The 13,700-nt window shown below is 41.9% G+C and overlaps 1 protein-coding gene across 2 annotated transcripts in view; it reads right to left on the bottom strand.

Moving 5' to 3' along the window:
* skap1 (src kinase associated phosphoprotein 1) overlaps positions 1-3,504 on the bottom strand; it is a 338,408-nt gene extending 334,904 nt beyond the window's left edge. Inside the window, exon 1 of one of the 2 annotated variants that reach the window (XM_078529454.1) lies at positions 3,231-3,504. In XM_078529454.1, coding sequence (XP_078385580.1) covers positions 3,231-3,267 — 37 coding nt within the window. In that variant the 5' untranslated portion in view covers positions 3,268-3,504. The remainder of the gene's footprint in view (positions 1-3,230) is intronic. The other variant, XM_078529453.1, reaches the window with a different exon arrangement.
* Positions 3,505-13,700: the final 10,196 nt, after the last annotated feature.

Genomic DNA, 13,700 nt, shown 5'->3' with positions numbered 1-13,700 from the left:
CGTAGCAGAATAATGAATTGTGTATCACCTTAAATGCAAACAGCATACTATTGGCATGATTTTTTTAAATATATGGACATATAGCTGATGTTTCAGATGAATTCTGATCAGTTTGCTCAGATTAGAGCATCTTTCAGTACAAGTATCTGCTGCATATTTTCAACATTCAGTTTTCATCTTTAGGACAGGATGTCTGGTGATTGGTCTGATTCAATAGCCCACAAGGGAAATGATTCAGACAGCCGTGTAGGGAAACCCTCCAAATATTGAAATCCTGTGGACAATCCCTTTCCCAACTTTGGAAAAAATGTAAATGTCAATACCCAAAAGTAAACCAAACTAGAATATATAAACCCATTGCATCAAAAGCCAATTACAATAGCGTAGAACAGAATTCTTGCAATACTGCCCACAGCATGCCCAAGTCTTTTGACTTCACATATCCAGGGACAACATTAGGACTATGCCACATCAATCCCCTCCACCTCACCCCCAAGCTAGTCAAGGGCTCCAAACAGAGCCAGAGCCAATAGAACATCTACACGGTGATAAAACAGCCAATCCCCGTCAACTATTTTTAGATTTTAAAAAAACAGTTCTGATCTGGAAACACTGGCTGAAGAGGGTGATCAGGGCAGATTTAAAAGATAATTAGATAAATATCAGAAAAGGAAATGTCTACAGGGCTTTGCAGGAAGGACAGTTAACTGAATAGCTCTGTCAAAGAGTTAGCAACAGGTAGTGGGCCAAATGGCCTCCTTTCATGCTGCATTATTCAATTCAAACCTTTTTTTTAAAAAATCTTCAAATTCATCTGCCAGTTTACACCAGTTTAAAGGAGGTAACGTTAGTGTCAGTAATTAAATGCAAGATTCTCCAAATCCAACTTTTACAAGGGAACCCTCACCAGGAAATGACTACCACTTTAGGATCAATTAGCCACTGGTCAAATCCATCACTAAGACTTCACTGTATGGTTATCACACTATAGAGTCAGAGTCTACAGCACAGAAAAGGGCCCTTCAGCCCATCGAGTCTGCACCGGTCAAACAAGTACGTAACTATTCTAATCCAATTTTCCAGCACTAGGCCCATAGCCTTGTATGCCATGGCATCGCAAGTGCACATCCAAATACTTCTTAAATGTTATGAGGGTTTCTGCCTCTACCGCCCTTTCAAGCAGTGAGTTCCAGATTCCCACCACCCTCTGGGTGAAAAAAAATTCTTCCTCACAACCCTCTAAACCTCCTGCCCCTTACCTTAAATCTATGCCCCCTGGTTATTGATCCCTCCACCAAGGGGAAAAGTTCCTTCCTGTCTACCTTATCTATACTCCTCAAATTTTATAAACCTCAATCATGTCCCCCTCAAATCTCCTCTGCTCCAGGGAAAATCTCTCCTCATAACTAAAACACTCCAGCCCAGGCAACATCCTGGTAAATCTCCTCTGCACTCTCTCCAATGCAATCATACCCTTCCTATAATGCGGATTCCAGAATTGCACACAATACTCTAGCTGTGGCCTAACCAGCATTTTATACAGTTCCAGCATAACCTCCCTGCTCTTATATTCTATGCCTCGGCTAATAAAGGCAAGTAAACCATATGCCTTCTTAACCACCTTGTCTACCTGTCCCGCTACCTTAAGGGACCAGTGGATATGCACATCAAGGTCCCCCTGATCCTCGGTACTTCCTAGGGTCCTACCATTCATCATGTATTCCCATGCCTTGTTCGTCCTGCCCAAGTGCATCACCTCACACTTATCCCGATTAAATTCCATTTGCCACCAACCAGCCTCCTGTAATCTAAGGCTATCTTCCTCAATATTTACCACCCCACCAATTTTCGTGTCATCTGCAAACTTACTGATCAACCCTCCTACATTCAAGTCCAAATCGTTTATATACACACACACACCACACACACAAAACACACACAACAGCAAGGGATCCAGCACCGATCCCTGTGGAACCCCACTGGACACAGGCATCCAGTCACAAAAACGATCACCCTCTGCTTCCTGCCACTCAGCCAATTCTGGATCCAATTTGCCTTGGATTCCCATGGACTTTCGCTTCGTTATTAATCTCCCATGTAGGACCCTATCAAAAGCCTTGCTGAAGTCCAAGTAGACTACGTCAAATGCATTGCCCTCATCTACACACCTGGTCACCTTTTCAAAAAATTTAATCATATTGGTCAGACATGACCTCCCCTTAACAAAACCATGCTGACTTTCCTTGATTAATCCCTGCCTCTCAAAGCGTAGATTAATTCTGTCCCTCAAAATTGCTTCCAATAGTTTCCCCACCATTGAGGTTAGACTGACTGGCCTGTAGTTCCCTATGTACCCAAGAGTTGTTAAACTTCTCATCCTTGCTTTCAAAACCTTCTACAACCTCACCCCATCTATTTCTGCAACTGCACTCCAAGATCACTTGCTTAATTCTGACCTCTTTCACATCCCAATTTTAATCACCCCACCATTGGCAACTGCACCTTCAGCCACCTGGGTCCTAAGCTTTGCAATCCCCCTCTCTAAACCTCACCATCTCTCTAACATCCTTAAAACCTACATCTCTGACCAAGCTTTGGGCCACCTTTCCCAGCATCCTCATGTAGTTCAGTGTCAAATTCTCCCTGGTAACCCAGTGTAAAATCTGACAAAAGGCAGTACTTTAAGTGCAAGTTATTGTAGAATTTCTTTATTGATCTGACTCCATTTTGGAAACTCTCCGCCCCCCCAAAAAAACCAACAACCACCCACAGGCAAGAAGATTTTTCATTATGCCCCTAATGAGAGACCATGTAAAAAGAACCAATCCAAATGAGCCCCCCCCCCACAACATGAACACTTAAATAAATTTGTAAACTGTCAGCATTGAATAGTGACCTTGTTGGAACTATTATAAAAAGAGATAATTTTCAACCAAACATTAAAACGCAAAAAAATATTCACTACGCTTCCGGAAGGGAAGTGGAAAGCTGGGCATATTAACCGCTTCCCTCTCCCCTCCAAGAAAAAGAAAAACATTCCTCTCTTCAGTCACAAAGTTAGACCACTCCCCCCTTCCCAAGAAGTATTTAACGAGCAATTCTATCAATACGTACAAGGTGCAAACTGTTCTTAGTTTGGGGGAAAAGATACAAGGGAAATTGCTTTGTCCTGATCCGAATAAAGGACCAGAATTTAATAAATGAATTGCGATTTCAGATTTGAACGTTACCTTCCAACAATCTCCTGATCTCCTCGGGGATAGCCATAGTTTGGGGACCGTGCGTCCGGGATGGTTACAACGCGGTAGTTAATTTTGTTTCTAGCTAGCGGAAAGTGAAGTAAGCGGGACAGATCTTGTTAGAGTGTTAAAAACTGGAACGGTTTTACATAAACTTTGCAAGCAAGCTGCATTATATATACTAGAATTTTTTAAAAAACAAAGTGAAATTGACTAAATGTGGCTCCTTGTGTGTTTCAGGTGCGTCTGCAAAGGATTCAATGCAAAATGCAAGTTGCTAATTAATAAAACCGGAATTGGCAGATCCAACCACTTCAGACGCAGCTACCGAAATTATCCTCTTTAAAGCGACACTGCCTTTGTGAAAAATGTATGTTGCGAATTTTTTTTTTGCACGCCAGACACAAGGATATAAATATTGTGTCGAAAACCCATTGCATTAGAAATCTGATGTTATTTTGCATGAAACGACAATTTGTATTTATCTAGCGCCTTTGATGTAATAAAACGTGTGCTTCACAGGAGCGTAATCAGACAGAATTTAACATAGTCACATAAGGAGATACTTGGTTAAAGGGAGTCTTGAAGAAGGAAAAAGTAGTAGAGAAGCAGAGAGTATACGGAGGGAATTGCAGAGTTTAGAGACCAGCTGACTGAACACACGACCCCCAACAAAGGGGTTAAATGAGAGGGAGATTTTCAAGAGTCCAGAATTGGAGGAGCAGAGAGACATCCAAGGTTTGTAATGTTGGTGGAGGTCAGAGAGATGGGGGTGGGGGCAGGAAAGACCATTTAGGGACTTGAATTTAGGATGAACATTTTAAATTTGATACATTGCTGGACCAGGAACCAATGCAGACCAGCGAGCACAGGGAACGAGGGGCAAGCAGGACTTGGTACAAGTTAGGAAGCAGGCAGCAGAGTTTTGGATGAGCTCATTCGCCGATGGTGAATGATGGGAGGATGTTCAGAAGAGCATTGGGATAGTCAAGACTGGAGATAACATGAGCATACATGAAGGCTTCAACAGCAGATGCAGAGATGGGGATCAATGTTCCCTCTAAGCTGCACAGGCCTACGTCCATGCAGCAATTAGGAACTTACTGCGCAGGGGATAAGCAGGGTGTGGACAAACATGCTCCCTTTAAGATGCATGCATGTATAACCCGGGCAATCGAAAATGGACTGCACAATGCAACAAGCACAGAGAAATTTAAGGGAACATTGCTGGAGATGGGGGATATTACAGAGATGGAATGAGGCAGTTTCAGTCTCAAAACAGAAAGAGCTGGAAGAACTCAGCAGGTCTGGCAGCATCTGTGGAGAGAAAAACAGAGTTAATGTTTCCAGTCTTATAGTTTTTCCAGCATCTTTTGTTTTTATTTCAGATTTTCAGCATCTGCAGTATTTTGCTTTTCAGCAGTTTTAGTGATGGGGAGGAAATGGGGTCAGAGGCTCAGAAAGAAAGACTTGCATTTGATAAATATTAAATATTCTTATATTAAATGGACATCATTGCCATGTAAATGACACGCAATTCAGCTTTCTCCACTACCACAGAGATCGAAAGATGCATGTAATGTAGCTTGTTTAAGTACCACTATGAATACAGCTGTGCACGAGATACTGAGGTCAAATGACTGTCTGTTGTAATGCTGGCAAATTCCAATAGCTACTCAAGACTCCAGCCGTAGGATCAGTGTTTGCAAGGTTGTTGCACATCCTTCTCTCTGAATGCCTTTGAGAGGGAACTCAAATGGTTCTTGATCAGAGCACAGATTTCATCATGTTGAAGGATTGATGGTTTACATATGCGTAGTCCGTGCAATCTCCAGACTGGTTTTAATTGCCTCAGGGAGTTGGAGAGGAATTTTCTCGAAACAGTTTCCCATTATTGACCCTGTTTTTTCCCATGTTTTTTGCCTCTCACAGGATATTATGTGCCGATGGCCGGTGGGGAGGTTGGGGATGTGGGGAAAGGGGGTGGTGGTTGTTAGGGGGTGAGGTTGGAAATTTCTTTCCATGGGGCTCCAGATATGAGTGTGAGTGTGACTCTGGTCTTTTCCTGTCCACCATTTTATGCATGTTCATCTTTGACTACCAGTTCAGACACGGTAAATGTTACTATGGCACCCACCAAAGGTAACCATGACAATGTGCACTAAGATAGGACCTTTAACGTAGCAACATGCCCAAGATGCTTTTGTAAAGGGTACCAGTCATCAAGCAGGTACAGGGAGAAGAGTTAGGGCAGGTAACTAGAATCTCAACCAATGAGGTGTGTTTTGAAGGTAGAGAAAGACATGGAAAATTGAAAGGCTTTTTAAAATTCATTCTCCAGATGTGTGTGCTTTAGGCAAGATTGGCATTTATTGCCCATCCCTAGTTGCCCAGAGACTATGATGGGGCTTTTTTCTTGAAGCACAGTTGGATTACTTTAGAGAGCAGTTAAGAATTAACCACAATGACATGGCGTCACATATAGGCTAGACTAACTAAGGACAGCAAGTTTCCTTCCTTAGCAGTCATTAATGAAGCAGTTGAGTTTTTACAACAATCCAACAACTTAATGTTCACTTTTCCTGCTAACAAAGTCATGGATGAAAAAGGTTTGAGAATTTAATCCTGGAGGCTGGTAAGCCTTGGAGATTTACTAGAATGGTACCAGGGATGAGGAACTTCAGTTATGTGAAGAGACAGGAGAAGCTGGAATTGTTCTTCTTAGAGCAGAGAAGGTTAAGAGGAGATTTAATAGAGTTGTTCCAGACATGAATAGATTTTATAGATTAAATAAAGAGTAACTGGTTCCAGTGGCGGAAGGATTGGTTACCAGGTTACACAGTAGATGCTAGCTCCGTTACTCATTATAAATCTGAGGTCAATAGATTTTTGCTAGATAAAGGTATGAAGGGATGTGGAGCCAACGCAGTTGGATGGAGATAAAATACAGACCAGCCATGATCTCTCAGAATGACAGAACAGCTCGAGGGGCTGAATGGCCTACTCTACCCCTATGCTCTGAAAGTTGTTAATAGAGCTAAAAGGGTGACTTTGGTTTTGCCAGAATTACATTGGGAAGGGTCTGGCCCACCTATGAATTCATATCGGAAAAATAGCCTTACTTGGGTTTCAGTGGTATGTCCTATTTAGTTAGTTAAGAGTTTTATGTCAAGGATTTTTTAAAAAATATAGGTCATAGGGAAAAAAATTGGATGAACCACTTCAAGATGAAGCGGATGTATCTGCAATAATTTGAATTAACTGGGGCAATTAATTGGAGTTACACAGGTTGAAAACTTTTTTCTGTAATACCCTTCACAGAACTGGGAACAAATTTGCACCTTTGCTGAGCTGTGAATAAAAAAAAAAAATGTTTAGTCGAATTAGTCTGATGCTTGAAGCTTTTTAATGGGTGCTGGGACTGTGTGTGAAACACAGGTTTCAACATCAAACTGTCTTGTGTTGCATCTGTGAAAATTTCTCAAAATAGTGCCAGTCCAGATGTTAAACCATCACTTCTCAAATCAGAGTTGTGGCTCAAAAAGCATAATTCCAGTAATTCTGTGGGTTTCTTTTTACATTTTTGTTTATCCTGGGCATTTATTTAATCCATGCTGGATCACTGTTGAAAAGTTGAGCACTGCTTCATCTCATTTTTCATTCCCAGTTCAGGTATTTCACAATTTAGATCAATTAATTATTAGAATACTAATAGAATAATAATCAGAAATAACTATTTGAAAAATAATACATAAATTAACATTCAGTTTCTTTAAAATGAAGAAAGGTCTCTAGGATACAAAGCATGGTAAAGCTTAGCATTGAGCTTAGCGAGAGGAATTATTCTATTCTGCAATTCGGGTAAGATTCATGAGCATGATCTCATTTATGATTTCATCAGCATTGCTTTGATGATTCCCTGTCATATAAAAGTCCCTTGGCGATCTATTTTAAACTCTCCAGGTATTCATTGTAAATAGGTTAAAGATTTCTCCATTTCTTTTTCCTTACTTGAAAATAATTTCTTTTTTTTTCCAACTCCCTGATGGCTTGCTTGGTAAAGGCATCACATGATGTTGCTCGAAGTCATTCAGAACAAAAGATCTCTAGTTCCATTCGTGCTCATTGTTAAGTTAGCTAATCTTAGCCTGGGCAGCAGTTCAACAACAACTTCATGCATTTATATGGCACCTTTAACATTGTAAAAATGTCCCAAGGCGCTCAGAGAAATGACTGGAGACAAAAATTTACGTCGAGATGAAGACAGAGATATTGGAAAAGACAAAAGACTAACCGTTCCATGTCAGTGTTTATGCTCCATGCATTCCTCCTCCCATCCCTCTTCAATTGACTTTATCAACCCTAACTCCTTTACTCAAAAAGGGAGGCAGAGAGAAAGCAGGGATCAGTGCTGGGGCCTCAACTTTTTACAATTTATATAAATGACTTGCACGAATGAACTGAAGTCATGGTTGCTAAATTTGCTGATGTCACAAAGATAGGGAGGAAAATAAGTCATGAAGACAACATGAAGAGACTACAAAGGGATATAGATATGTTAGGTGAGTGGGCAAAGATCTGGCAAATGGAGTATAATGTGGGAACATGTGAAATTGTCCATTTTGGCAGGGAAAATAAAAAAAAAAGCATATTATCTAAATGGTGAGAGAATGCAGAGCTCTGAGATGCAAAGGAATCTGGGTGTCCTAGTGCATGAATCGCAAAAGGCCAGTTAGCTAAACATCTGTCATAGGGAAAATGTTAGAAGCTTTATTAAAGATATTATTATAACAGGGCACTTGGAAAATCTCAAGGTAATCAGGCAGAGTCAACATGGTTTTGTGAAAGGGAAATCATGTTTAAGCAATTTATTGGACTTTGAAGAAGTAACATATACTATGGATAAAGAGGAACTGGTGGATGCACAGTACTTAGATTTCCAGAAGGCATTTGATAAGGTGTCACATCAAAGATTATTGTGAAAAATAAAAGTTCATGGTATAGGGGGAAACATATTGGCCTGGATAGAAAATTGGCTAGCTACCAGGAACAGAGGGCAGGCATAAATGGGTCTTTTTCTGGTTTGCAAGATGTAACGAATAGTGTGCCACAGGGATCAGTGCTGGGGCCTCAACTTTTTACAATTTATATAAATGACTTGCACGAATGGACTGAAGTCATGGTTGCTAAATTTGCTGATGTCACAAAGAAAGGTAGGAAAATAAGTCGTGAAGAGAACATGAAGAGACTACAAAGGGATATAGATATGTTAGGTGAGTGGGCAAAGATCTGGCAAATGGAGTATAATGTGGGAACATGTGAAATTGTCCATTTTGGCAGAGAAATTAAAAAAGAAGCATATTATCTAAATGGTGAGAGATTGCAGAGCTCTGAGATGCAAAGGGATCTGGGTGTCCTAGTGCATGAATCGCAACAGTCTAGTATGCAGGTACAGCAAGTAATTAGGAAAGCTAATAGAATGTTATAATTTATTGCAAGGGGAATTGAATACAAAAGTAGGGATGTTATGCTTCAGTTATACAGGGCATTGGGGAGACCACATCTGGAGTACTGTGTACAACATTGGTTTCCCTACTTAAGGAAAGATGTAAATGCACTGGAAGCAGCTCAGAGAAGGTTTACTAAACTAATACCTGGAATGGGAGGGTTGTTTTATGAGGAGAGGTTGGACAGGCTGGGCTTGTATCCGCTGGAGTTTAGCAGAGTAAGAGGCGACTTGATTGAAACGCGTAAGATCCTGAGGGGTCTGACAGGGTGGATGTGGAGAGGATTCTTCCTCTTGTGGGAGAATCTAGAACTAGGGGTCCTGTTTCCAAAAAAAAAAGGGTCGCCCATTTAAGACAGAGATGAGGAGAATTTTTTTTATCTCAGAGGGTTGTGAGTCTTCCTCAAAAGGCAGTAGAAGCAGAGTCTTTGAATATTTTTAAGGCGGAGCTAGATAGATTCTTGATAAGCAAGAGGGTGAAAAGCTATCGGGATAGATGGGAATGTAGAGTTGGGGTTACAATCGGGTAAGCCATGATCTTATTGAATGGTGGAGCAGGCTCGAAGGGCCGAGTGACCTACTCCTGCTCCTAATTTGTGTGTTCGTATGTTCTATTCCTTTCTCCCACATGTACTTCTCTATCTCCTCCTCAAATGGGATTTGGTGCAAGTTAAGATACAGGCAGCACTGCCTTTGCAAACCTCCAGGATCCCACTCATTCTTGTGTGAGACAGGGTAGTAAGTGTGAGCAAGGAATTCACCATAGCCAAACTTGATTATGCTGCCTCCCTTCATTCACACATGCCCACTTGAGAACCAGGCTGATCCTTCTCCTCTCTGGCCCAGAGGTCCATAGCCCGAGGCCCTAATCCTTATAGCTACTACATCTTGTATCAAACCATCAATCAAACCGATGCTATTCGCCTCAACCGCTCCCTGTGGGAGCAAATTCCACATTCTCTGGGTAAAGAAATTTCTCCTGAATTCCTTACTGGGTTTATTAGTTATTATCTTATATTTATGGCACCCAGGTTGGAATTTTCCAGCCCCTCATGCTGGTGGGATCTTCTGGTCCCGCTGACGTGAACAGGGATTTCAATAGCTCACCAGCCCTGCCACCGGGAAACCTGCCACGGAGCAGGTACTGGAAGATTCCAGCTCTAGTTTTGGACTCTCCCACAAGTGGAAACATTTCGACAGCTACCCTATTAAACCTCTTCAATATTTTAAAGACCAGCAAGGTCATCCCTCAGCTGTCTCTTTTCTAGAGAAAAGAACCGCAGCCTGTTCAGCATTTCTGAATAAGTATACTTTCTCATTTCTGGTAACATCTTTACAAATCTTTTTTGTACCTACTGCAGTGCACCTAAACAGTTGTTATAATATGGAGACCAGAACTGTGCACAAAACAGTAAATGTAGTCTGACCAAGATTCTATAAAAGTTTAACATAACTTCTCTGCTTTTCAGTTTATTGGAGTCTGATAAGTGAATGGGTTATCCATGGATTTCTCAAGGCTACACCAAATTATTTTGTAAAAATTCCCTATTTCTTTTTTGCTTTTGCTTCTGTCTTTTAATGGCACTTGTTATTAAGGTAATGATGTTTTTGTTTTTAATGAATTTTGATTGTTAGCTTGAGTGTTGATGTTTGCTCTGCTATGATCCCACCTCAGTCCTGCCCTCCTGTCTACTTTAGGACCTGGCAACAAAACCTATGCTTAGTGCATTGGTACAAGATTTAAGGTAAGGGACAGGAGGTTTAGAGGGGATGTGAGAAAGAATTTTTTCACCCAAAGGGTGGTGGGAATCTGGAACTCGCTGTCTGAAAGGGTGGTAGAGGCAGAAACCCTCAACATTTAAGAAGTACTTGGAGGTGCACTTGCGATGCCATGGCATACAAGGCTATGGGCCTAGTGCTGGAAAATAGGATTAGAATAGCTAGGTACTTGTTTGACTGGCACAGACTCAATGGGCCGAAGGGCCTTTTTCTGTGCTGTAGACCTCTATGACTCTATAAGGCATTCTTTTTTCCATCGGGGAAAAACAGTGTTGCTTTATAATGACTAAGTTACATCTGTCGTCTCAGCCATCATGGTATCCTCAATGCTGTTTTCTGTCTGTGTGACTTTCCACATCAACTTGATTGCCCACATTCATTGCCACAGCAGGTTCCACTGTAGCTGACATTTCATGACCTAGTCCCTCTGTAACTTCTTCAAATCTGACTTACTGCAGATGTTCCAACTAAATCCTTTGATTGTTGTAGGATGTGGGGAGATTTCTGATCAATCCTAGCCCTTTGATATTTCTCGTTTTTTGGAGCTTTACACTTCAATTGGAGGCTGTTGTCCTCTTCAGTACTTGCACTACTGCCACATGTGCAGTCTATATTTCACTAATGCCTATGAGTTCTGGTTAATGCTAGATGGTTTACAAAGCAACAGGGCTTTGGAAAGAATTTTAATGTTGAGCATAAGCTGGTTGGAAAGAGATTACTCACATTGCCTGCAAAATGACATTGTGAAACAAAGCAATGATTGATGGCTTGATACAAGAAGTAGTAAGGATTAGGGCCTTGGACTCTGGACTTCTGGGCCAGAGAGGAGAAGGATCAGCCACGGTTCTCAGTTTGGCATGTGTGAATGAAGGGAGACAGCATAATCAAGTTGGGCTATGGTGAACTCCTTGCTCACACTCAATATCCTGCCTCACACAAGAATGGGTGGGATCCTGAGGGTTGCAAAAGCACTGCTGCCTTTATCCTATCCTAACTCGCACCAAGCCCCATTCACCCATCGCCGCCCAAGAGCTGCTGACCTAGGTCGGTTCTTGGCCTGACAACACCTCGATAATGAAGTTTTCAACCTTGTCTTTCAACTCTCTTTCATGGTGTCACACCTTGCTATGCCTATAACCTCCTTCAGCCTTCCAGTGCTTCAAGGTTTCTGCTCTGCTCTAATTCCGGCCTCTTGCACCTCTCCAATTTGCATCGCCCCATCATGGCAGCCATGCCTTCAGCTGCCCAGGGCCTAAGCCCTGGAATTCTCCCCCTAAGCCTCTCTCTTCTCCTTCAAGTTATTTCTTAAAACCTACCTCTTAGACTCACTTTTGGTCACCTGTCCATACCTCTGTTATTTTGTTTGATAACACTCATGTGAAGTGCCTTGGGACATTTTAGTAGGTTAAAGGAACTAAATGCAAGTGTTGTTATAGCCTTTAGCAACCTACTTCTTATGTGGAGCAACCACATGTGCAGATTCTGCAGCTCTGCACAGGAACCTAAAACCAAAATGGCAGGTGACGCATATCTGCTTTTGAGTAGGCGTGTTTAAGTCAGCAGCATATTACACCCTTAGGTGGCCTACAAAACATACAGACCACAAATTAATTCTAGGCCAAGATCTGTAATATCTCCTGTCATGTAAAAAAACAGTGACCATACTGACAAACACCCTGCTCAGCTTTAAGAAGAGGCTATTTTATAATGATTCCCTCTGTGTGTTTGCAGGTTTGAAGCCCTCAGTCCCTGGCTTTACCTCCCTCTGGATTTGCTGATGCATTTAAGTTTGGATGTGCCATTATCAGCACTTTGACGTCCCTGATAGAAATGCCATCTGTGCTGCTTGCACTACTCCCCTGAGCCCCAGCTCTATGTGTGCTGATAGAGGAATGCTGCAGCATGTGGAATGCAGTACTCTGTTGGGAATGCATCACAGAAAGGTGTGTGCAGCCCCTTCCTGTTAGTCTTGCATTGATATGGTTCCACTAAGTGTGTTAGACACTTTTGCAATCTGTCCTTGCATTATAACACTCAGGGTATATAATGAGACACCAATGGCCTGCTATTGTGTTGGATATATACAATCACTATTCTGATTTCAGACGTACCTCACCATGTCACGGAATATGTTCAATTTGATGTGTTTTAATTTAAGCACAGACATGTGGGGCTGTACTTTAACCAAGAAAATGAGTGGGGTTGGATTGGGTGGTAGGAGGTGGGTGGTGTTTCAAGTGAGAGAAATCTGTTTCCCAACTCAAACCCAACTCCAGCTCACCAATCTCCACCTTTAACTGGGGCCAGAAGTTGAGCTGGCAGCCAATCCGCTCCAAGGAGGCTGGTTGAAACTTTTCATACGATGATGAGGTTGTAAGCCTCATTGTCATTCAGATTTATAACAGAACTCCCCTGCTCTTCCTCAGAGTAGTGCCTTGGAAACCTTAACATTCACCTGACAGGACAGACAGAGCAGGTTAACATCTCAGACAGCACCTCCTCCTGGAGTGTTTGACTAGATTTTTGTGCTGAAATCTCATGGGGTGGAATTTTACGGCCCTGTTGTGGTGGGGGCAGGGCTGTAAAATACAACGAGCCGTTCAAAAGTCCATTAATTTTGCTGGGAACGTAAAATCCCACTGGCTTAAAATTCCACCCATGGGGTGGAGCTTGAACCTACAACCTCCTGATTCAGAAACAAGCCACTGAGCCACAGTTGAAACATGCAAAGGAGGCACCCATACAATGGTAGACATAGAGAAGTACAAGTAGGGACACAACAAACAAGGGGCCATTCATCAAAAATGGCAGCAAAGGGGCACAAGTTGGGTTGGGAGGGGGGGTGGTGGCGGTGGGAAAGGGAAAGAACAGGGAAAGAACAGGAATGCCAATGTACTCAGCTCCTTACTGAGAAATTGCGTTTGGCAACCTTGGTTTCCCTGGCTAGAAGGACCTGGGATAAATAACATCATCTGTGTTCACAATTATTTTTTTTTTGACATTTGGGTTGTTTCCCAACAAGAAGTATGTAGCTCAGGAATTAGGGATTGTGATCAGAAAATATGAATCATTGGTTCAGTACTTTGTTTCCAGATTGAATAAGATTAGACCAGGCTGTCATATTTAAGAAGGAAATAGATAGATTTCTGAAACCTAAAGGCGTCAATGGATATGGG

This window comes from Cetorhinus maximus, chromosome 25, assembly GCF_964194155.1.
Source record: "Cetorhinus maximus chromosome 25, sCetMax3.hap1.1, whole genome shotgun sequence".
Lineage (NCBI taxonomy): Eukaryota > Metazoa > Chordata > Chondrichthyes > Lamniformes > Cetorhinidae > Cetorhinus > Cetorhinus maximus.
This window is presented reverse-complemented; position numbering and strand designations above follow the sequence as displayed.